This window comes from Salvia miltiorrhiza, chromosome 3, assembly GCF_028751815.1.
Source record: "Salvia miltiorrhiza cultivar Shanhuang (shh) chromosome 3, IMPLAD_Smil_shh, whole genome shotgun sequence".
NCBI lineage: Eukaryota > Viridiplantae > Streptophyta > Magnoliopsida > Lamiales > Lamiaceae > Salvia > Salvia miltiorrhiza.
Genome location: NC_080389.1, coordinates 54,279,940 through 54,305,617, shown reverse-complemented (window position 1 = coordinate 54,305,617; position 25,678 = coordinate 54,279,940). Strand labels below are relative to the sequence as shown.

The window sequence follows — 25,678 nt, the reverse complement described above, 5'->3', positions numbered from 1 at the left end:
GGGCGCTCAAATTTTGAAAATAATTTGACTAGCTATATTCTAAAATTGATAAAAACATACTCCCTCCGTCCCCAAAATAAGTTCATCTTTGGGGACGGCACGGGTTTTAAGGAAAATGGTAAAGTGTATTGATAGTGGAGAAAAATATATTATAATTAGTATTGGGAGTGGTGAAAATGTGAAAAAGTGTTATAATTAGTATTGAGACTTGAGAGTGGTGAAAAAGTAAAAAGTAAGAATAAATAAAGTATAATTAGTGGTGGGGTAGTTGTCCAAAAATAGAAAAAAAGAAAGAGGAACTTATTTGGAGGACGTCCCAAAATGGAAAAAGATGAACTTATTTCAGGGACGGAGGGAATAATATTTACTTTCTGCTTAATTTATCTCACGAAAAGTTAATTGGACTAGCAATCTTACGTATTAAAATTTAAAAATGATGTATTGAACAAATTTAATCTTTGAATATGTGATTGATGATTTTGTTTCTGAAGATGCTAGACAATCTAAATTACTTGATCATTGGTTGTGCTTTTATGCACTTTTAATATTAAAATTAGTGTTGTACTCATGAGATGTGCAGTATGTAAATATGTAAAACTTTCCATACAGGAATAATCAATACACAAATATATGGAAAAAAAAACATAAATATAACGAATGTAAAATGACAAATATAAATAATATATATATATATATATATATATATATATATATATATAATAATAATAAAAATACTCTCTCCATGAAAATTATAGTGTGATTTGAGAGGTACAAATTTTAATAAATAGTTGAGAAATGTATATAAATTATAAAGTGGAGAAAAAGATTCATCAAAGATGATGTGTTAACTGGTTATGCTTTTTGTAAATATTGAGTATGAATGAAATTTAAAATATAATGGATAATTTTCAAAAAATAAAATGCAATGATTTTCATAGTATTTAAAAAAAATACAAATTACCCCTTATATTTTAAAATTTTATTTCTTACAATAAACAATCGCCTAAAGGCCTTGAAATGTCAAGGCCGACGCTGCTAGGATGTGGGATATATCAGTGGCCTTGACTTTTTTTTTATCGGAAAAAAGGAGTTGCATTAAATCAAAATGGCACCAGAGGTACCACAAGGAGAAGAAGAGGAACAAGAGAGCAGGAAACAGAAAAGGGGAGCACGGACTGAATCCAGCAGCCACCCCAAAACAAGCAAAGAGAAAAAATAAAGGGAACCAAAGTCAGACGGAGAGATGAATGGCGACATCCAAACCCCAAGACACAACAAAATCACAGCAAGAGTCGAATCACTGCTCCAAGGCTCATGAGAAAAACTGGTCGGAACAGAGACAAGAGCAGAGCCCCAAACCTTGTCACGCCAGAACAGTGTGGGCCGAAAACAACCGAGCAAAAAACTAAGCAGATAAGCAGGAGGCCAGAGAGAAATTCGGAGAACACCAGAGCTCGAGGCAAAACCCATCTTTCAGCACTTTAAACGAAGAAAGCCAGCTCCATAATCTGACTTTAGCTTCCAGAACAAGGTTTTTGACGTCCCAAAATTTATCTTCGAATCTGCTCTCGTTTCTTTTTTTCCAGATGAGCCAAATAACACACATCCACAAAGCTTTAAAGATTTTGCGGCTTCTCTTGCCTCTACCTTGATGACAGAAAGAAATGAAATGGTGTGCCACGCCTCTTGGTCTAGCCGTAGTGAAGCCGATCCAACGTTGGATATCATCCCAAATTTGCTCAGTTTTTGCACATGAGAGAAAGAGGTTATTCGCTCAGCCTTGACTTTTTATTCAAACAAAACAATAGCCTATCTATGGCACCCATGAGCCATTAAAATTGGAGGGTTATTTCCTCTTATTCTATGCATTGTATATTATTTTATTCTGGGCCTGCTCCATTTTCACAATTTGGTTCATAAATCATAATCGTGTATTGAGTTGTTTATTACTTTTAGAATGGGAAAAGAAAAGTATGAGAAAGTATCCGGATTCGATTTGGGCCATGATATGATTACAAAATGATAAATTTTGAAGACTATATTTTAGAATTGCGAAACGCACAAAACTAAGTGATGAGAATTGTGAAGTAGGTAGAGGCTCCACACCCAAAATCAGTTGTTTTCTACATCAACCATTGTTTTGACTTGGATCGATCTAACTAATATATAGTGTGTTTGCTTTGAGGTATAAGAGAGACAGGGATAAGTTATTTTTATTACCTTATACTTCATTTATTTTGATATATAAAAAAATTCGGATAGGTTGTATAATTTTTCGGGAAGTTCCTTATCCCTTGGAAAATGGATAATTTTATACCTAAGAGATGGTGGTATAATTTTATACCACCTTATAAGGAGTGAATAAATATATTATCCTTCAAATCAAATAAAATATAACAAATATGGTCTCGACTTTAAGTGATAAGTTTATACCTAATTATATTATTCCTCCATTTAAAGAGATAAAAAGCAAACACAGTTATCGTTTTAAGATTAAACCCAATTAGGATTTCATTAATGAAGTCCAACACCAAGGAACATTGCCTGCACGCCTCCCAATTTTTTTTTTTAATATAATTATATAGTAATACATGAAAATTAGTTTATAGTATATGTTTTATTTTATTTAAATAAATTCAGCCCCCTCCCAATTTTTTTTAAATATAGATATATATGTTTTATTTTATTTAATATCTATATATGTGTGTATATCAATAAGAAATACATAAAAAATATAGTAATATATTGTTTATAGTATCCAACTATCCATATTAATTGCTTAACACATTGATTTGTTACATTTATGTTATTTTTATCATTTTTTCTTTTTTAGTTAATTTTTAATGTTGAATGTGAGCCAATTCTAAAGTTTAATAGTAAAATTACTAATTATTAACAATGAAAATTAGTTTATTTGTTTAGAAGATGAAACAATTTTTTTAAAAAAATGCATAAAAATATATCTTTATATGCTTTCAATCTAATTGACGTTGAATTAATTGAATTGTGGACAATTATCTATTATATTAAGTGATTGTTTAAAAAATGCACGAAAATGAAGTGTACGAAATGCTAAAAAAAAATTTGTTTCGGGGGCTCTCGTCCCCGAACCCCCATGTAAATATTTCCAAACGTCGTAGTTCAACAAATTCAGCTCCCCTAACATTCAATCCTGGATCCGTCCCTGCTGCACGCGATCTATATATTCATATTAGTATTGCATATATCATCAACAGAAATTTGCAAATTATAATCTAACTCGGAAATAATTATTTGTAGCGATCTAGTTGGCGGCCACCAGGATTTAATTGACCTCCCTCAGCCATCAGGTCTTTTCTTATTATTCATCATATAATAAAAGACACAAGTAGTCGACATGGCCTTAAAATAGAGAAATACTATAAAATTAAACACAACTTCGTACATTTGCTCAAATTCACATGATGTTAATTAATGTCACGGCATTCTACTCTCTTATTAAACTGTAGCTCACATGTAGTGAGTAAACTTTATAAAAGAAAAAATGAGATCACTTAATTAGTGATTACAAAACTCATGATATCACCACGCACCATTTGCTTTACTTAAATAAGAGTATGTGCTAATTGAACAAAATTTATTCTGACAAAAAAATGTTAAACTTTTTTAAAAATTTATTTATTTATAAATTTTAGTTCAAGTTTAGAAAAATTTAATTAGTTTTATTGTTTTTCTCCATATTGTAGTTTTTTTGTAATTTTTTTAACAATTTTTTGTTGTTATCTTTTTTGTAGTTTTTGTACTTTAAAAATAATAAAAATAAAAAAGGTTATTAAAAAATTACAATATAGATAAAACAATAAAACTAGCTAAATTCTATTTTATTTTGAATAAAAAAATTTAAATAAATTTATTTTATAAAGTATTTAATCATATTATCCAGACATATTTTTTCAAATAACATTATTTTGAATCAAAATTTTTAAATAAACTTATTTTATAAAGTATTTAACCATATTTTGTCTAGATATATTTTGTCCAAATACTAATAGCAAGCATTATCTATATGGAGTAATATATAATAACAACACCGGATACCATATATAGTAACTTCCGTTTTCAGCTCAATCAATAATTTTCAGATGTAGAAATTATGTTTTTATTATTGTATTATCTATTAATCTATTAATAATTAATATATTAAATATTAAATTTATTAGTTAAGATAGTAGCTGTAACTTTAATACCCGTTTTTGGCTTCATTTTATTTTTTCTAGGTGAGGTAGCCATTAATTGTTTGTGGAAAACACAAATCATCGTGATTCTATTTTGGTTGATGTTTAGCTTAAAAATATCGAGTAAGTTCAATTTTATTATTATTATTATTATAAACTGACGGATATAAAAATCGACAATCAATTAACAATATTAAATGTGGTATTTTTTAGGGTAAATATCATGAAAATCCCTGAACTATACTCATTTTATCAAAAATACCTTGAAACTTTCAAAATGTTATTTAAACCCTCAAACTATCAAGTTTTTATCAAATATATCCCACATCTAATTTTCGGTCACCAGAAATGTGATGTGGCTCGTCGAATCCCACAATGTAATTTATATTCTAATTTTTTAAATGACATGGCAAAAACGACTTCGTTTCGTACCATATTCTATCGTGTTTATCCCTAATTCTAGGTTATTAGCGTGAATTTCAAACACGGTAGAAGTGAATTTTAAATTTCAGAGTGGATTTTTTTAAATGACATGGTACGAAACGACTTCGTTTTTGCCATTGTATTTTTTAAAAAATAGAATATAAATTACATTGTGGCATCCGATGAGCCAAATCACGTTTTTGGTGACCGAAAAATAAATTCATGATATATTTGATAAAAATCTGATAGTTTGAGGGTTTAGAGAATATTTTAAAAATTTCAGAGTATTTTTGATAAAGCGGGTATACTTCAGGGATTTTCATGATATTTACCCTATTTTATTAACTTATATATATGGAAAGGCATAAACGGAGCTGAGGTTATGGTCAATTTGTGCAAAATGTTACGTTTGTTTTGTTTGGTTGATATGGATGTTTATGATTCTCTGATTTGTTGGAGATTTTGGTAGGAATATGGCCCCTGTTTTTTGTGAATTTATTAAAATTAGTAAACTAATTTTTATCTTTTTAAGTTCAAAAGAAATCGAATGGATTTGTTATCTGATTCAGAAACTCAATATTTCTGCAGTACCCTTCATGAATTAATAATTTGTTTGATTTTGATTTGCATAAAAGGAGTCTCTAATACGTCGGGACATTAGTTCAAATCTTCAAATTTTGAACAAGTCAAAAGTATGTCAAATTAGTTGTGCATATTTTAATTTGTCATTGATTTTCACATAATTTTATTCACATTCAAATATTTTTTCGTCCCTTCACTTAAAAGTGTGTATTTTATATATAATTTAGCAATTTTGAAATTGTGGGTAGTTTCTAAATATGACGTTTCAAAATTAAGTAGTTTTACCAATTTATTTACATTAATAAATTATCTTTTTTTTTTATCAGATCTTCATTTAACAGAAGATGAGGTTAGGAATCATACATTGGCAGAACTGGAAAAGATATTGCACCGATCTGGTCGGAGTCTTCGAGATTTTGATTAAATGTCGTATCCTGAAAGTGAGTATTATGCCAATCGACTAATAGCTTGATGAATATTGAGTTGCATTATAGTCGATCAGAATTAGCAAAAGAATATGCTTCATTACTTATGAATCTGACTGAAGAACAACGTCATGTCTATGACACAATCATTACAAAAATACATTCAAATTTAGGAGAAGTGTTTTTTGTGCATGGTTATGGTGGGACTGGAAAACTTTTATTTGGAGAACGTTATCTGATGCGATAAGGTCAAAAGGGGACATAGTATTGAATGTAGCCTCAAGTGGGATAGCATATTTGTTGTTGCCAGGTGGAAGAACAGCTCATTCGCGTTTTGCTATCCCAATTAACCCAAATGAAGATTCTATGTGCAACATCAAACAAGAAAGTCCATTAGCATAACTTCTTATTAGATGTAAGCTCATTATATAGGATGTGGCACCAATGATGTATAAATATTATTTTGAAGCTTTGGACAGAACCATGAAAGATATAATGTGCTTCAAAAATCAGCTCAATTTGAATTTACCATTTGGTGGTAAAATAATTGTATTTGGTGGAGATTTTAGACATATATTGCATGTCATACCTTAAGGTAGCAGGCAACAAGTGATTAATACTACTATAAATTCTTCATACATTTGGAGAGACGTTCAGGTTATAAGGCTTACAAGAAATATGAGGCTGCAGAATACGAGCTCTGGAGTTGAAGCATCATATTTGCAAAGATTCTCTAATTGGGTGGCTGCAATAGGTGATGGTATTCTAGGGGGTGCTAATGATGGACATACTGAAATTGAAATACCTGATGACATTCACTTAAAATTTGCAGGTGATCATATTGCATCAATTGTTAATTCCACATACCCTTCTTCAGTGGATGCTCCAGATGATTTGTCTTATCTTCAAGATAGAGCAATCCTCGCTCCAACCTTAGAAATAATTGACACAATTAATTAGTATATGATGTCGATGAATAAATCTGAAAGTAGGGCATATTTAAGTTCTGACAAAACATGCACTTTAGAGAGAATTCATGATGTTTTGAGCGATGTCCACACACTTGAATTTTTGAATAGTTTGAAATGTTCGGGAATGCCCAATCACGAGATAAATCTGAAGGTAGGTACACTGGTCATGTTATTAAGGAACATTGACCATTCTTAAGGACTGTGCAATGGAACACGTTTGGTGATTACAAGACTTGGTAACCACGTATCGGAGGCTAAAATATTGGCCAGTACTAATTCTGGTAAAAAAATGTTGATTTCTATAATGTCTCTGACTCCATCAGACCCACAACTTCCATTCAAGTTTGAACGGAGACAATTTCCTCTTATTGTTTCGTATGCCATAACAACCAACAAGAGTCAAGGACAATCTCTGTCACACGTGGGGCTTTTTCTCAAGAAATCAGTATTCTCTCATGGTCAACTTGAGGTGGTCTTGGGTACACCCGGGTTATACCTTCACTTAAACTTTGACCCGCACCTTGATTTGAACTCATATCCTGACACAATCCATATAAATAATACTATTTTGGGTACGGGTCAACCCGATTGTACGGTACACCCAAGTGTACCCAAGATTTTGTGGGTCAACTTTACCATGTGATAAAGATAATTATAGCATATCAAGTACGTTGAATGTTGTCTATAAAGAAGTTTTTCAAAACTTATAGATTTACTAATTTGTGTTATCATGCTTTATTCAATTTTACAATTGTCAGTTTTACATTATTATTATTATTGTTGTTGTTGTTGTTATTATTATTATTATTATAGTACCCCTGTTTCAAATATTACAATTAAAAAAATCCTTTAATTTATTAAAGGTTATGGGTTTTTGGAGTACAACACAGTAAATTTTACTGCCTCCGTCCGTCAAAAGTGGACCACTTTTACTATATCGGGCGTCCGCAAAGAGTAACCACTTTCCTTTTATAGAAACGGTCCCACCATCCAATTTAATCTTTTATCCTTACAAACACTCTTTATTTACAAAAAAAACACTCCAAATTCAATCTCAACCACACATCTCATAAAGTAGTGGGATCCTTTCTGCACTACATCAAAATTATCACAAATTTTATTAAATCACGTGCCCAATCACAGTGGTTTACTTTTGACGGACGGAGGGAGTATTTATTATTTTAATAATATAATATTAATTATTATATAATAATTTATTGTTATAAAAAAACTACATTAATTTATCTGGTGCGTATGCACGGTGAAATACTAGTGGTTTAAATAAACGCTCCCTGTAAATTTAATTATTTTAGTGTTATAATTGCACATGAGGTTTTCCCTATAAATTTGGCCATACTTGGTCATATCATATTCCGCACAAAGCTTTGAAGATGAGAGTGGCAGTGGGGGCTTCTTTTTCTCAATTCATTGGTGCTGCGTTGGCAACTTTAGCTACTTTCAGTTTTCTCACTATCTACACTTTCAAGGGAGCCTTATCCATCTCTGATATCCTCTTTCTCATTATTTTAGGTAATCCATCTATCTCATCAATCCCATACCTTTTTATGTTCATTTTTTTTACATTATTAATTTTGCCTAAATTTCTCTCATCCCTCAATTCTCTCTCTCACTGAGTAAGCTTTGGATTAATAAAGAAATCGAAGAGAAAGCATAAACAAAGGCCATGAAGAAAGAAAACATGGATTCTCATTACCAATTGATAGTATGGTGGTGATGAAACAACAAATGCAGCAAACCAAACGTAACAACAGCCTGAGAGAGAGAGATTGAAACCAAGAGCAAGCCCTAGATCTGTGAAATTGATTAGCAACCACCGCCGGCATCTTCACTACTCCCAACCCGATTCCGCCTACAAAAACCACCCAATCGAAGTGCTGTTGAACGTGACGACAAATCTCCTCTTGAACCCATCCCATAACTTGAGTTTCAACCTTTACATTATCAGTAGATTATCTCTGAAGCAGTAGCTAGAATGTTTTATTAGTTGTAGAATTTTGAAAATTGAAACTTGTTTAAATGGCGCATGCAGTTGCTGGATTCATGTTTAGAACAGTGGAAGTTGGATTATCATTATATTGTGAGAGAAGAAAAGAGTCATCAGAGAGCAGCCCATTGTTAAGTGAGGGAGCACCACATACCGAATCATTGCCGTAGATCACGCCATCAATGAATAGCTGATGATCGCCTAAAATTATGTCTGCTGTTTGTTTCCATGTTGTTCCAACTTCTTATTATTAGGTCCTATGTAATGTCATGTCAATGTTAAATACTGGTAATTAGAGTAATAATCGTTCTATGTCATTTAATCCACATATAATTCCTTCTTTGTACTACTACTACTAATGCTGTACTACTCTTCTTTTTTATTCAACAACACTCATATCTCCTGTTACTTTTATGTCAATTATCATCAATGTCAGAAACAAAATATAATGTGTCATAAATGTATTACAACTTCGCAACAATACCAATTATTTCAACATATACTATACACGTTTGGAGGTAATCCTTTGATTAGTAGGTCTGCAATCTTGAAATAGGTACCAATATGTTCCATTCACATCTTTTGCTTTTAAACTTCTTTAACAACGAGATACTTCAATTCCATATGTTTAATTACCACATTTGGAATACTTGACGTTTTCTAGATTACAAAAATAAATTTAAGGTAATAACGTTTAGGTTTAAATTTGGTTCAACAAATTGTCGAGTTTAAACTTAATCAGTTAATTAATCCTCTCTCACACAAGTTAATATACATCTATTAGTTATCGCATTACAATGTTTACAAAATAGTGCCAATTTATGTGCAGGCTGTGAATTAATAAATTAGGTTTGGAGAGTATATCACTACTAAATTGTGCTCCTAAAGCTTAAAACTGTTTATACTTATAGGGTGCGTTCACTTTGATGGATGGGAAAAAGAGGGATAACAAAATTTATGCCTTTAAATGTCTCTTTTTTTTTCCACATTTTACACAAAAGAAAAATTTACAATTTTTTCTTCCTTATTTTTACTTTAACGAGGAGTAAGCATAAATTTTTGTTATCCCTCTTTTTCTCATCCATCAAAGTGAACGCACCCATATACTATTAAGCAGCTTTTTAAAAATATTACTCCAAATGTGCTCTTGCATCACGGAAAACTAATTAAAAAGCCCACAAAATCGATACTACTACTAATAATACCTTTAAAAATTCTGTAAATTCCAAATTGTTGTTCCAACACAAACTAAATTTGAACAAAGGTACAAGACACTGAAACTACTGAAAGGCGAAATTGTGAATATTTCAATTTTGTGTTGCAGCCAAACGATATTCTATCTCCTATTACATTATCTAAGTACATTTTATGATGTCAAAAAGTAAAACGTGTATAAGAATTTGGAAGTGGAACACAACATAGAATTTACGAAGGGAAAGAACAACTCCAACAGGTAATAACAACAATCATTTAATGAATGAATTGAACGACACTGTCATTTATACCTGAATAAAATGTTAATCTTATACAGCTTAATCCATCCACCAAAACGAAACATGGCAATCCACCATAAAGCTACAGATACAAATTCATAAAGCAGACGGGTAAAATCAATGGTGACAGTTGAGTAACAGCTCAACCAAACTGCTGAGAGAAATAACTGCTTTTAGCATCTGACCTAAGTACGTTCGAGTCTTGTAAGAATATCAGGGTTTACAAGTGTCTAATAGGAAAATCGAAACATAGAGGCGTCATTCCTGTTGAAATTACCCTATAAATCGATGTCATTCAGCTATGAACCATTTCCCTTTCAAATGTACCTGAATGGATGTTTCAAGATTCTCACACAAATTGAAGAGGTCACTTGTAGCGGGGAATTATATCCTTATCCATCTGCATGCATGCAAACGGGAGCTGCTTTAGTGAACGAAATTGAAGTGATTGAGTTATTTTGTGATATTTAAATATTAATCTTAGCCTACATTTTTAGCTAGTTCTGCGGCCTTCGCATCATCAAAACCAAATCCAGCCAGTATCTTATAACCTGCTGACTCTTTTTGTGACCAAATTCCAAGAAGTATATGTGCTGTTGTTATTTCACCACTTTCACCTGCATTGCAACTAATTTTAGTTAAAAAAAATGCACCATGGCCAATGTATGTGGCAAAAGCAAAAGTTAACTATAAGTACTATATTTCTGATGTTATAGTGTTTGCCTGTAACCAAAAATTTATAATCATTGCACAGAAGAGATTAGGGTTTTTACAAAGAAAGAGTGAGGGTAAGGATGGAAGCAGCATATCTTTAACATTAATATTATCAGGATAATGAATCCTTAAAACAAGCCAATCCCAATTATACAGACATGTGTTTAATTGAATGCAGAAAACAGAAGAGGAGTAGGGGAGAAGAGAGAACAACAGTGTGAAAGAGTTGCATACAAGTTGCTAGATCTTCAAAGCAACATACACAAATCAACAGTATTATCTTTCAACTAATAGCTACAAGTCTACACCAGGCTTCTATGACATCTAGACCAACCCCTATTTAATTCCATGTGTTACCTGAGGGTTCATTTCCAGAAATTAGTTACACTAAAATAAGCTATCATAAATTTGAGTCAAGATTGTTGAATCAGCAGCTCTGGATCAAGAGAGTTGGGTGCTTACCACATTATTTTATTATGAAAACAAGAAAGATCTAAGCTAGTTGGGTATGCATTCTAACAGAATAAACCTCTAATAAGTCTATCTCGTAGAGGTAGAGGTATTTAAATTAGACTAGTGATCAATTTCTACATTTTGTTGTAAATCTAACTGAAAGTAGGACAACCTCCATCGTTCAAATAGTGCCTTTTGAGCCATGCAGCGCCCCGTATTACAGGCTTCCACTAATATTTACTGAGATAACCTCCAAATTCTTCATCAAATTTTGCAGATCTCAGAAGAATTTGGATATCTGGTCCATTTGCTCTTTTTGGAAGTGTGAGCAGTCAATTTACCACCGAGATTTACAACCCTTTTACTCAGAAACTTTCAAAGATCATTAGATTTCTTTTGTTTTCTTATGTTATCCTCTTCTTGTGTTGTGGGAGGATTTCTTTTCTTGCCAGAAAACTGTATGCACTAAGATACTCTTGCAGTTCTATGCATACAATTTTTGCAATTTCTTCTTCTGAAGAAAAAACAGTTCCTTTTCTTTCTCTTTTTGGGTTCCTAGGAAGACAAAAACCAAGAATCCTGTAGCCATGGCTTCTCAAAGCACAACAAAATACAAAATTATATATTTCCTTTTTTAAAGAGGAGAAAATAAATATGAATAAATTGTGAGACAAGAATGCACAGCAGAGAAATAATAGTATAGATTGATTGTAACAATGTTATAATTAAAAAGAAAGTATGAACAGGACAGCATTACGAAAGAAGATTATATTCAATTGTAGTATATGTATCACATTTTGACAAGCACATATAGTTCACTACACGTTCAGGGGCCGTTTGGTAGGTTAGATTAGACTGGATTGTCTTTTTATCTTGTGTCTTCCGGCTGTTTGGTAGCCAAGTTTAATTGCCAATGGGGCCCGTAGTTGAGGCAAAGGTCCGCCGCAAATCGCTGTTCACGCGCGGTAGTGTGACCCGCAAAATTGGGGCAGTTTATACCAATCTTGATGCTAAAGTGCTCTAATGATAAATTGGGATTTCAATTTTACCCTTTCAAATTCAAAAACACCATTTTCTTCTGTCCTTTCTTTGCCGAATCTTCAACGTAGCGGCTCCGCGGGAAAGAAGCAACCCAGATGCAGCAAGTCAATGATCCGCCGCCACCGCCCGCCATGGAGGAGGCGGAGCCGCCGGAGTGCCCGGTATGTCTGCAACCTTACGATGCTGTGACGACCATCCTGCGCGTCCTGAGCTGCGGCCACATTGCGGCCTGCCTGAAGCTCCGAAGCCTGCCTTAAGCTGGAGATGGAGCTTGACAGAGGTGAATTCACGTCGAAGCAGCAGATGCTGGATGACAAGAAATTCCCGAAAATGCATCTTGATCTGCAGCGCCTCTTGCAGGTGATCGTGCACAGGGAGCAAGTGTTCCCTCGGGTGAAGGAGAAGTGCTCGTCAAAGGACTGGTTCACGTACGAGGACATCATTGCGTTGGAGGAGCTGATTGCGCTCATGAGGAGTCTCAAGGAGAACGTGAGGTTCATAGCCAACCGCATCTCAGCGTTGCAGACGGGGCTCGACAGCTGGCAATCGGAGCAGATAAACAGGAAGCTCTACTACCTGTCCTTCCTGTCCATCATATTCCTGCCTCTCTCAATAGTAACTGGAGTGTTTGGGATGAACGTGGGCAGGGTGCCATGGACGGGGGAAGATGATCCCGAGTTGAAGGATGGATTCCACAACATATATATCTACTATCTTTCTTTCTTTTGTCCTTTGTGAATTTGGTTAAGGGTAAACATGTAAATTCATTAGTTATTCCAATCCCTAGCAGTTGCTACCAAACGGGCGAAATTTCTTATCTCTCCAACTAACCTAGCTATCAAACACACATCTATACTACCTACCAAGCCTTACCTGCAATGGGCCCTCTTGTTTTAATCTAACAAGCCTTATCTTGCCTTGGCTACCAATCACACCCTCAATGTTGATTATTATGCTAGGAACCATTCTGATTGATTAAATAAGGACTCGGATGAACTAGTGGTTAATGGTTATTGTTGTTAACGGTACTTGAAGTTAGAGGATGCTCAGTTGACAATTTGGTATTGCTCATGTTCCATCTAATTAACGATCAAAGTGAGCTTGCACCACAAACCCTTTCCCAGGCTTCAAACATATTCACTAATAGAAGGCCAAATAATCAAATACTCCATCACAACACTATGTTACAAAGAAACAAAGCTATGGGCCAAATAACTGATAACAATAAATGATTATGCAAGCCACCACGTAGGGTCTTTTCCACTTAAACACATTAAGGTGTTGATTGGTAGATAGGTTTAAGATGAGAGAACCGGAGTTAAATCATAGATGCTTGGTAAATCTCACAAGTATTTTGAATCCTCACTGTTAGGGAATGCTCCATTTGTTATTCCCCTCAAAAAGACAAGCAACCTCCAAATTTTTAACATGTTAGGAAACACAAGTATTTAATAGTAGATTAATTTAGAAAGATAAGAGAAGCTATATATTAATATCTTCTACTCAAGTTTCTGAGGAAAAAGTAGCTCTACATAAATGTGGTGAAAAACAATATAACAATGAAATTGAGAAATAGATATTGGACTGAAATGATGAGATAAGGATATGAAATAAATCCACTATTCAAAGTTAAACTTAAAAATGATAAAGTGCGTGAAAAAAATAGGTAGTACCTGACTTTAGCTTCTCTTCAACTGCCCAGTCAAGAGCCTTCCGAGCTGGTTCAGTCAACGGAGGATGCTCAGGACTGAAAAAATACATGTCTGATTTCCCTATCAAGCTCACAATCTCATCTCGCACCTTAAAAAGTGTAATACCATTCTCCCTCAAAAATTTTGCTGCCAAACTGGTTCCTACAGGATCAACAATTCAGATTCATGATCTATAATCAGCAGATATGCTATTTCGGCTCCAAACTGAAAAGGTCTTTGTTGAGTGAGCCATTTTAAGGATTCAAACAGTTACCAACTTTATAAACAAAATAAGATTATTTTCTATAGCTGCATTACTGAGAAAATTACCTAGGAGCAAACCATATTGTATCAATGAAATCCATATTTGAGTACAAATATAGGCTCTAAAGAACTGGACAAGAGCGGCAATAGGTTTATTTCATTTCATCCTACACATTAGCAGACCAACCTTCAACCAAAATGCCCATGAGTAAAGCCTCCGTTCCAGTATTCGGATATTTGAGCTTTCGCGCCTCCAATTCCCCCATAGCAAATGATTTAATCGACCTTGCTGACCATCTGCAATCACCATTGTTGGAGCACAGCAGCAGAATCACAAGAATGCCCACAGCAACATTAAAGTATATTTCGCACAAATTTATTGTTGCAACAAGAAAAGGGAATGAAAGAAAAAGAAACATAACATAACAAAAATCTTACTTGGCCTTCTTATCAGAACCAAGCCCCTCTGTCTTTCTGCAAAACCGAAAGTAACACATCAAATTTATTAAAGCACGAATTGATTTTCATACAATAAACTGAATATTACGTGTTGGGCAGACTGAGGGAGATGGTGGCGACAGCGTAACTACGTCGTTTCGAAGCAACAAGCCTGAGATTTGACAGCTGAGTCGAGAGCTTGGCGCCCAAAAAAGCATTGGGTGTATTGAAATTCAACAACTGTTCAAAGGGTTTTGTGCGAGATTGAGCTACAGCTGAAGAAATGGGCGTAATCGAGAACACTGACAGCCCTTGAGTGGCCATTAATTAACTTGGCGATTTTTCTTCAGAATTTTGGTACTGGAAATTTCTTCTGGGCTCGTAAAATTTCTCTCAGATTACGATATTGTTTCTTTCTTTCTTCTTGTTAAAATTTAAATATGGATAGAAATCTACAGTTAGAAAGGTTGCTCCTCGCCAAGAATGATATTGAGTGGAGCGGGTCGCCAAGAAAGGTTTCGGACCGGATCAGGTCCGTTTTCTAATGGGCCGTTTGCATCCATGTTATGGGCCCCATAGGACGCCGCCGTTCGTAGCCTCTCGTTCATTTTTTCCTAATGTACTTTTATTTATAATTCTCGTTTTACTCAATATAACCCTTTTCTATAATAATAGCAATAATTTATAAAGTGTTAATAGGGAAAAATGCCCCTTCTTATAAAAACTTTTAAAATTGCCCACTTTCATAAAATGAAAGTGGGCAATTTTACAAGTTTTTATAAGGATGTGGGCATTTTTACAAATGTCCCCTTTTCAAGAAGTTGGTGTTGTTCATCCCTTGTTGCTGGAAATTGCCAACCATGCGACCGACTGTTGCCGCCATTGTATTTGTTGACAAGGTGACATAGGCCACCAATTTGTGTAGCGGTTGCACTACGACAGCGGTGGTCGGGATGGAGTCGTGGGCATAGAAGTTGTAGTTGTTTTAGTTTTCAGGGAGAAAAATTGGATTGTTTGGTTGTGGTGGTGGGATGATAGAAGCTTTGTTGAAGAATTGGTTGTCTCTTGCATGAGTGTGGAGTGAGGATGAGATGTGATGTGTGCATGATTGGTGGAGGAAGCCATTTTAGGAGATAGTGTAGTGATTCTTTGAAAATTCAACTACGCCAACTCATCTTTTTCTCTGATTCATCGCTTGAATCCCACGAATTCTGTTGTTTGCTGTCACAATTGTATGGCCACCTTTACTATTTCTGGCAGTTTTAGTAGAATTGTAATTTTTGCTACAGAACTCTGGTTGAGCAGATTCTGGTGTTCATGGAAAGCTCTTTAGACACGGATGTTAATAAACGAATAATTTATAGTAATAAAATATGAGAGAGAAAAATAACTTTGTATGTGGATACATTTGTCCAACCGGTATGACTTATGAGAGAGAAATAAAGAAGAGATAATTATGTGTGGAGTACAATGACATTTAGTGTAAATAATGAGTTATATGATAATATTTGTTATGTATTGAATTTCCATTTTAGCAAATGACTAGACGTCCAAATAAAGAAACATGATCTATTAAATTGAGATAGAAAGGATCGTTTTATTTTGTAGAAAATGAAGAGAAAACAAGAAGAAATTTAAAGAGAAATTTTTGTTATCTCTCAAATTTCTTGTAATAAATTTATCAATCAAAGATAACACAACATTATAGGAAAATGTTTTACCAATCAAATTATTTTTGTGTCGTTTATAATTAATCATAAATAAAAGTTTATCAGTTACAAGTAGATGATTTTATTGGTTAGTTAAGTAGCTATTAATTATTAGTTGGTTCACAATTTAATCACAATTATGTTATACTATTCATTTAAGTGCTAGAAAGCTTGTTCCATAACAAAAAGGAAAGGTTAGGATTAGATCATACTTATTGTTAACGCCAGGTGTCATTCATCATTAGTCCAATAATTCATCATGACATGAGTCCAATTGCCAGATTTTAGTTCGTGCCGACGTGCTGTTGCATTAAAATTAAAAAATAATCAACTTATTTTGCCTCTAAATTCACTTCAGCAAAGAGGGCGGATCCAATCCCTAAAATCTATATCAATTGTCAACGAATCAACCTTTCAAGATCCAAAATCTCTTACCATTAATGTGTATCAATTGATCTTTTACACGCCCCAAATCGTGCCTCCACTTTCCACAGCTCCAAGTTCCGTCATCGGCTGGAAATATACAGTAGCTAACTTAATTCTGTATTTTGTGCAGAAGTTGCAAGAATATTGAGGCTGCAATTCGATTTTACGTGACATTTTGTTTATTCTTGGTTTGTGAGGTGAGAAATGTGTTGGAGATGTATTTTTCAAAAAAATTCTATCATTTTACGAAGATTTTGATGGAATGGTGGTCAATGCTATGTGAGTTTGGGTGATGGGTTCAGAATTTTGTTTTTTTGACTGAGTTGTAGTATGATATTTTTGTCAAATCTTGATTTTTCTTGTTGATGTGGCTATGTTTGTGCTCAATGCCGGTTATGTGACTCGCTGATCGGTTATTCTAAATTTTGCTTTCGCGTTTTGCAGCTGATGTGATTGGCTTCAATCTGTCAAGAAGTTTTGGAGGATGATTTGCTGTAGCTTACATGTTTTCATGTGCTCTATCTAATTGAAATTTGACCTGCATTTGCAAATTGTTGTAACATCAGATTTTTGAGTAGCTACTGGAAGTCTGGAACGCAAGGTCGATGCTTGGATATTCTAGAATTGTGTTTGCTTGAAGAAGACAGAAATGAAATCTGTTTCGTTTAAAGAATGGCAAAAAACTTCATATCCGAAGGCCCTTCTATCAATTATTGCTTCAGTTGGAGGGCTTGCCTTATTCTTACTGCTTGCATCAACTCTGTTGGTCTCACAACCCATTGGCTCTACGATCCGTGGGTATTTCTATGGTGTTAATGGCCCGAGAAAGCTTGATTCAGAATCCTCCCTCAATCTTTCGGCTGCTGAGTCCGATCACATTGTCCAGCCATTTGTTGAAGGAGACAAATCAAATGTAACTGCTTTTGCAGATCATCAGAGTGAAGTTAATGATGGTTCCAAACTTGATGAATCTGGTGAAGGTGATAGCAAGGGAACTTTGATTGAAAGAGCTAAGAATGAAACATCTGAGTCAGGACAAGTAGAATCTGAGAATTTGGAGGATAAGCGTGACAGTATGAATACATTGTTGCCTGATAAATCATTTGAGGGAAGTGCATCAGTCGCCTCAGGTGATAAACCAACAGTATTAACAGAGAGTGTGGACTCTTCTGCTGCTGTCACCAACTTAAGCCAACCTAATGTTGCTGAAGCAGGTACTGCTCTCCTTCTGAAATGTTTCAACATCTCTCTGACTTCTTATACTCTTTCTGTTCATTTTGTCTTCTCATCTGTCCCCTTGCCTTCTTAATCCTAAGTTGGATTTAATCACTTTGTTCCTTTAGGGGGCGTTTACTTTTCAACATTGATAAGATAGATGATTTGAGTATTTTTATCCCCATTACTAGGATTTCTCCAATCCTACCTTTTCAATGAGATATGAATCAAGCAAAATCAGCTCAAATGATATGAGTTATCAAGGTCTTTGAGATATCCTAAAGTTCCAATCAATCTTAGTAAACATGGGAATACCCTATACTATTTTTGTCTATCTAGGCTAATCCTCAAAAGTAAACACCCTCTTACAGTATGGTGAATCTGGTGATAAGTTTTGCTTCTGGGATTTTAGATGCCTTTTTCTCATTTTTGAATTGCGTGTCGGATAGCTTTTATCATGTTGATAGTTCCTCAAACAATTCAGTTCCTTGATGTCATTGAATATTGTGATGTATCGTTTAGAGGTGAAACACACGTGAGTTTAATTACTCTGAACATTGATATTCAGACATTGATCTTCCTACTCATAAGTTGGATGTTGCTGCTGTATTTCTGGATCTCTTTTTGTTGCTAATATTTCAATTACCATTGCTTTGTATTGGCAAAGGGGACCTGTTTTTACTGTCCAAATTTAGGAATCTATTTGATCTTTAAAGCAAGTTAATTAATATGACATATGGAATTATAACAGCATATAGAGGTATGAGTTTGTGCTAGATTGGACACCAGTAATGTAAATTAGATAATATGCTGGCACCATCATATTCATAGTGCTATAGTAAAAACTCATTATGTATGTTAAGCTGAACTAATCCCATTTCAGCAGTTGGTTCTTCTCCTGGCGATACTTATGTTGCAGAGTGTGATCTTTATCATGGGAAATGGATTCATGACGCAGCTGGACCATTATATAGAAATGACTCCTGTCCCATAATCACTCAAATGCAGAACTGCCAGGGAAATGGAAGACCAGATAAAGATTATGAGAACTGGAGATGGAAACCATCCCAGTGTGACCTTCCTAGGTTTGATGCAAGGAAGTTCCTTGAGCTAATGAGAGGAAAAACATTAGCTTTTATTGGTGATTCAGTTGCAAGAAATCAGATGGAGTCAATGCTGTGTATCCTGTGGCAGGTGAAAGGAACACTTTCTTGCATTTAATTTGCTCGTATATTCAGATTATTATTACTTTGTTCCTTTATTAGTTTTACCCTTTCCTATTCAATTATATTTCTATGAGACTAGAATGGTGAATTATTTTGCTGGTTCATGGGGATCACATTTTCTGATCCTTTTAGTGTTTGTATGGAGGAAATGTTGTGCATTTAATGAATTTTGTCGATATTATATGTACATTTTCATCATAATATCATAAATATCTCCTAATTTTACAATAAAATGACAAATTCCTTCCTGAAGTTTATGAAAGAGAGAACAGCATGAAATTGTGAAGATTATTAGTGCAAACATGAACCACTTGACCAAAAATACCAACTCAAGATTTATTTACCATTAATATAAACACACAAGTAGATACGAGTACTGAAGAAACTGTTGTAAGTTTTGGCTAGGTTGACATAAAATTGTTATGAGAGGATAACCAGAACTGAAGGAGTAATAGGACAAACTTATACTAAGACCACGTATTTAACATGCACATTTGTACTCATGAAAAAATTATAACATAGAATTGTGAAAGAATCAAGTTGACATATTTTTTCAAGTAAGTTGTATGTTACCCTATGCCCTGATCAAAGCAACTATACCGCTAAAGGTTCAAAGGTGTCTAGGATGGTGAGGTGTAAATTGATTGTGACACTCCTATTATTACTTCCTACAGTCCTCCCCTTCAATTTTTATCTAGCTCTTTGATCTTTTTTCTAGCTAGCTGTTGTTGAGGGCTTGAGTGTTTGGAAATTTTATTCAGTTACCTAGATTGCCATATAAAGACTATATTTTTGTTTCTGTATTTCATTCAGATACCTATATTGCCGTATCAAGGATGTTCCAATTTTTTTCTTCTACTTAGATAAAGCAGTTCCTAGTACATTCGTTACTAATATTCTTCATCCATGATACACAAAACCACCCAAACATTTCAAAGAAACCAAAATCAATTTTTCATCGTATATTCATACGCAGATGGGCTGATTTCTGATTTAGAGGTAATGATATGGGCAATTTATCTGTTATATTCATGAAAGCATCAGACTTAGTATGATCTATTTGCATAAACAGTGACCCGTGATTGATTTGCTAACTCCTTGCTATGTCAATCATCCTTGCCTTTTAGCATCATATATTGAATTAACCTGCTGTTTTTGTGCTCTCACAGGTTGAGGCCCCTAAAAACAGAGGTAATAAGAAAATGCAACGGTATTATTTCAGATCTACGTCTACAATGATTGTTCGCATATGGTCCTCATGGCTTGTTCATCAGACATCAGAACCATTTGATTATGCTCCTGCTGGTGTGACTAAGCTCCATCTTGATGCGCCTGATGAGGGCTTCATGGAATATATCACAGAGTTTGATGTGATTGTCCTCTCATCTGGCCATTGGTTTGCGAAGCAGTCAGTATACATATTGAACAATGAGATTGTAGGGGGGCAATTATGGTGGCCAGATAAGTCCCGACCAAAGAAAATTGACAATATTGAGGCTTTTGGAATATCTGTGGAAACAATTCTTACTACCATGGGCACACACCCAAATTACACTGGTATAACCATTGTCCGCAGCTTTTCTCCAGATCATTATGAGGGTGGAGCATGGAACACTGGAGGATCGTGTACTGGGAAAGAAAGGCCCCTGGAAGGTAAATTTGTTGAAAATGGTTTTACCAATATAATGCATGAGAAACAAGTCAACGGATTCAATCGTGCAGTGGAGAAAAAGACAAACAAATCGAAAATAAAATTGATGGACATAACAGAAGTCTTTTCATATCGCCATGATGGGCATCCAGGTCCATATCGAAGCCCAGATCCAAATAAGATAACTAAGCGAGGGCCAGATGGTAAGCCCCCACCACAGGATTGCTTGCACTGGTGCATGCCAGGTCCAGTAGATACGTGGAACGAGCTGGTATTTGAAATTATAAGACGAGAATCCTTTGACGGACAGTAATTTTTTCTTGAATTAACTCATCTTTGATTCTGTTATATTATTTTTTACACGGCAGAAGTGTTTTTGTCCCTTAGGCCATAGAATACTACTTTATATTAGAAAATTTTCTGTAACTTAATGGATGAAATTAGCCCTATCACGTTCATCTTTGTACTCTTCTTATCGAGGAATATTAACTTAACAGACCCTTTCTGTAATTGTAAGTTATCTTTTGCTTCTTTTTTTCTCTGTTCTTATAACTCATGCAATATTTAGTAGATATGGTGTGACCTATTTCCTCTATGCAAGGGAAAGACGTGGATAGAATTTTAGATGGGTGTTACGTCTAGGAGCTTATGTTTGGGAGCTATAATCCTGTGACACAGTGAAGCGTTCAAAACCCCGATGAGCAGGGAAATCTTGTCTGATGGGATCGGGTATGTCTTCTCTAACAAGTATATTCTACGTGATTTCATTCTCCTGTTTGTGAAGGTTTATGAGTTGCTGATATTATGGTTGTCTGCAGAAAGTGGCGTGATTGAGAAAAATATTTGTTATATGCTTCATTTGAAATATAAATTGATTACTCTTGTTGATTTTGTTGAGCCTTTTATGCTTTGGCAGTTATGGATTTTCAGTTCTTGATGTGGTTGATGTGTTTATGACCATAAACTTGAACCAACAGCTTCTTCTTTCCTTCAGCAGTTTCTGAGCAGCTGCTGTTGTGTTGATCACTTTTTGTTCAATTGATTTTTAAAATAGAGTTGTTTAATATTTGGACTCTTGTAAAGAAAGACTTGTGGATGGATTGACAGTAGATATTTTGATGGTTGTTTGAACTTAACTGCTATGAATTAAAAACGCAGCATTCTTTCGTTTTGATATAATTCTTCTGGGACTTATTTGAATTCCGTAATATAAAACCTTTATAAATAAATAGTCTTGAATCTAAGAATTTTATTAATTCAGTGAGATAATATATCAATAAATAATTTATTAATTTATAAAGTGTTTTTTTAAGAAATTACTAGTAGTATAATTTTAGATCAAGTTATAATGTGTAAAAATAAACTGTAGATAATGTTTAAAGGTGTGAAAATTTAACAATTTTTTTTTGATAAATTTACAATATTAAATAAAGAAATTAAAAGGTCGCTCCATAGGGACTTGAACCCAAGACCTTTGACCTTAGACATTAACCCCTTACCGCTTGCATTATTAATTCGACTACAATGAAATCACGACTACTTCAATCACGAGGCAGCTGTCTCTACTCTCTAGGTACCTCAACACATCGGTCGGGTATCTATATTTTTAGCGGAAAAATGAAATTTTATTGCAGAATACATTATTTAAAACTTAAAACTAAAATTAAAGTTTCTCTAATGAGAATTGATCTTCAGTACAATAATTGTGAAGTGATTATTTATTTTTCTTATATATATATATATATATATATATATATATATATATATTGATAAATTAACAGTATTAAATAAATTATTATTTATTTTTTTATACTTTTTTTTTATAAATTAACAATATTAAATAAAGAAATTTAAAGACCGCACTATAGAGAACTCGAACCCAAACATTTGGCCTTAGGCATTAAATATTTACCGCTTGACCACGACATGCACACATTTTTTTCTTATACTTTTTTATATAAAGTATGATTATCTAAGAAATGTGTAAAAATTTTCATAAAATTTTAAGCCAAGTCGTCAACATCCAAGAGTTTAGTTCATTAACTTTAATTTGGGTACTTTCTACATGTTTTTATGAATGTGGCATTTTTACATATGCAGTATCAAATGTGGGCATTTTACCCATTAACACATGTTTCAATATATTTATATTAAATAGATTCGTGTATATTTAATCAAACAAATTCATGTATCTATAAATTCATTGTAAATAATATTTTCATACATCTACAAATTCAATGTAGCGAATTAATACATTCATGATCTATTAAATGCAATTAGAAAAGTTAGAGATAAATCCAGGGCCTGTATCTCACAGGGCCCTAAGCAAAAATTAAAAAATAGGCCTTTATAATTTTTTTTTATATCGACGAAACAACAATAATATATTAACATAAACTTTCTCAACCAATTATTCAAAAGAGAAGAAAAGATAAGTTACTAAGAATTCAACATTAACGGTATGATCTAAGTGAAGAAAAGAACTTTCATAAGACAAAGCTATGTAAATAAATACTTTATAATATGGTTCACCATAGCAGCAGTATTGAATGCAATCTGTCCTCACAATATCTAACCAAAACACAATTTCTTGTATATCTAGCAAGGATAAAAAGGACAGAAATATTAGGATTTTATAAAAAATAAATAATTATGAAATATTGATAGAACATACAATAAAAATTAGTTCAAAATAGAGATAAGTTTCTTACTTTATCTAAATACAACACGTATTATAGTTTTAGAGGCAAATATATTTATCAAGTTTGTAATCTGACTGATCAACCAAATTTCTTTCAATTGATAACATAGCCAAACCATTCAACCTGTCTTGCGACATAGTTGATCGTAGATTCACTTTTTGATTCATTTTTTTTAGGAATGTCTTTTCAGTTACTGCATATATTTTTGGAATACTATTTGTTAAACAAAAATAATTTATATATATATATATATATATATATATAGGGTTAGGTTCAATGAAAAAGACCTAAATGTAAGAAAGAAGAGAGAAGTAATCTCATCCGTTGATCTTATCTAATCTAACGGACATGATTTATTCACGCCATGTTCAACGGATTTTTTCGTTGAACATTCGTGAACATATACAATATTTTTGGGGGTTCTGGGTTTCGACCCCCCATATGTTCAACGAAAAAATCCGTTGTACATGACGTGAATAAATCATATCCGTTAGATTAGATAAGATCAACGGATTAGATTATTTCTCTCTTCTTTCTTACATTTAGGCCTTCTTCATTGAACTTTAGCCTATATATATATATATATATATATATATATATATATATATATATATATATATAGGGTTGGGCTAGGGTGAAAACACCCCTTAGTGTTTAAAATAGAAATGAATATTAACCATAGATCTAATTAATCTTGCGGTCCAGATTATATTGTGAATATTTGATCGGTTCAAGATATAAGATACTGTGATTCATACATGAAATGACCGATAAGGATATTTTTGTCCAAAAAAAATCCGGCTGATTATCTTCATCAACCTCCCTCCGAAAATAGCGCCCCATTTAATTGGAAATTAAATTACCGTATTATTTTTCTGCGAACTCAAAGGATATGATTTGATCTCACAAATCTTTGAACAATTAATAAAATTTTATTTCTAAGTGTATGAATTGGAAGTTGGAGGGTTTTAATTTGGAGATCTCTCGTTTCAGCATTTGCGGCGGGGATACAAGTTTCTTGGGTTTGCGCAGAAAGGGGGGGATTCATACTAAGGTTCTAGGATTTTTTTTTACTACTCTCTCCTTTCTTCATTGCCTGTGGCGAGGGCAAATCATACTAAGATTCATACGATTTTCTTGGCTTTGCGCAGGGAGACGACAATTCGTATAGAAGTATCGAAGATCTAAAAAACCCCAGGATCTTACATATTTAATGGCGATTACCAAATCAAAGAGAGCTGGTATGTATATGTTGATGGTTTGGTTCATTTTTTATGAGCATTTTTTTTCCGATGCGACCTGGATATGAACACTTGAATGTGTTTTGATGTGAAATCAAAGTAAACAATTTTTTGTTTTAATGTGAATTCTAGTGTGCTTTGCGTCGGGGATTGGAGCAAACCTATAAACCCTCCCCCTCTTGTCTATGTATGAATCACGCTTATGTGTTGGTTGAACCATATGTGAATTCTAGTTGGATGAATTTTTTTATTAAATGGGTAAATTATTTGATGTATGAACCACATTGTGCGAGTATGATTCATTCTGTATTGTCGTATGAATCGTGGCCCTCTTTTGTTTTGTTTCATCCTGTTTTAAAAAGAGGATTCATTATGTACAATTTTTGTGACTAGACTACTGTATGAATCAGTGAGTATAATGGATGAATAGAATGACAGTGTATTATGAACTGGCATATTAGTAATGTTTTTATGGTGTCATTCTTGTTAATTTACTGTTCCTATTTGCCAATTTGTAGGCAAGAGACCGGCTAAGGACAAGGGCAAGGGTATTGCCGTTGATGATGGAATCGAAGATGGCGGTTGGATAAATTCTGCAGTCGACGGTAAGGGGTGGAATTTTTTGGGTAACACACATATATCTTGAAATAACAATTCTTGTTCATTTGATGGTTAGGTGTGTATGAACAATTTTTTTTTAAATAGTTGAAGCTGAATAGAATATAAATTTATTAGTAATGTTTGGAGTGGGTGATTAAGTATGAGCTAGCTAATTTCTACGTATTGTTGCCCTA

General features: G+C 33.7%; 2 protein-coding genes and 1 long non-coding RNA gene across 6 annotated transcripts; 2 read left to right on the top strand and 1 right to left on the bottom strand.

The window, feature by feature from the left end:
- The first annotated feature begins 7,927 nt into the window (after positions 1–7,927).
- Positions 7,928–8,937, top strand: LOC131014448 (uncharacterized). The gene is made up of 2 exons (XR_009098217.1): positions 7,928–8,145; positions 8,666–8,937. It is a non-coding gene; the product is annotated as an uncharacterized LOC131014448 (long non-coding RNA).
- A 1,152-nt stretch (positions 8,938–10,089) lies between these two features.
- On the bottom strand, positions 10,090–15,215 carry LOC131014447 (ATP-dependent Clp protease ATP-binding subunit CLPT1, chloroplastic-like). Its single transcript, XM_057942427.1, has 6 exons — positions 14,824–15,215; positions 14,715–14,750; positions 14,464–14,573; positions 13,995–14,174; positions 10,603–10,730; positions 10,090–10,513 (listed from the first exon to the last, which is right to left on the bottom strand). Exons 1-6 carry the CDS (start codon positions 15,036–15,038, stop codon positions 10,481–10,483), a joined length of 702 nt encoding a protein of 233 aa, XP_057798410.1. The 5' UTR covers positions 15,039–15,215; the 3' UTR covers positions 10,090–10,480.
- Positions 15,216–16,616: 1,401 nt separating this feature from the next.
- On the top strand, positions 16,617–21,472 carry LOC131014445 (protein trichome birefringence-like 18). Of its 4 annotated transcripts, none has more exons than XM_057942426.1 (4): positions 16,617–17,046; positions 17,294–18,063; positions 18,951–19,258; positions 20,460–21,472. In XM_057942426.1, the coding sequence occupies exons 2-4, from the start codon at positions 17,499–17,501 to the stop codon at positions 21,252–21,254; spliced, it is 1,668 nt and encodes a 555-aa protein (XP_057798409.1). In that variant the 5' UTR covers positions 16,617–17,046; positions 17,294–17,498; the 3' UTR covers positions 21,255–21,472. The 4 variants fall into 4 exon arrangements, with proteins under 4 accessions (XP_057798409.1, XP_057798406.1, XP_057798407.1 ...); XM_057942423.1 differs by having other exon boundaries at positions 16,672–17,046; positions 18,948–19,258; XM_057942424.1 differs by having other exon boundaries at positions 16,684–17,046; positions 17,416–18,063; positions 18,948–19,258.
- The last annotated feature ends 4,206 nt before the right edge of the window (positions 21,473–25,678 follow it).

Bases quoted from the DNA above. Each gene is read 5' to 3' on its own strand.
- LOC131014447 (XM_057942427.1), bottom strand. From the start codon at position 15,038: ATGGCCACTCAAGGGCTGTCAGTGTTCTCGATTACGCCCATTTCTTCA. The intron at 14,751-14,823 runs GTAATATTCAGT...TCGGTTTTGCAG, and splicing joins TCCCTCAGTCTGCCCAACAC to AAAGACAGAGGGGCTTGGTT. The intron at 10,514-10,602 runs GTAGGCTAAGAT...GCATGCATGCAG, and splicing joins CCGCAGAACTAGCTAAAAAT to ATGGATAAGGATATAATTCC.
- LOC131014445 (XM_057942423.1), top strand. From the start codon at position 17,499: ATGAAATCTGTTTCGTTTAAAGAATGGCAAAAAACTTCATATCCGAAG. The intron at 18,064-18,947 runs GTACTGCTCTCC...ATCCCATTTCAG, and splicing joins ACCTAATGTTGCTGAAGCAG to CAGTTGGTTCTTCTCCTGGC. The intron at 19,259-20,459 runs GTGAAAGGAACA...GTGCTCTCACAG, and splicing joins TGCTGTGTATCCTGTGGCAG to GTTGAGGCCCCTAAAAACAG.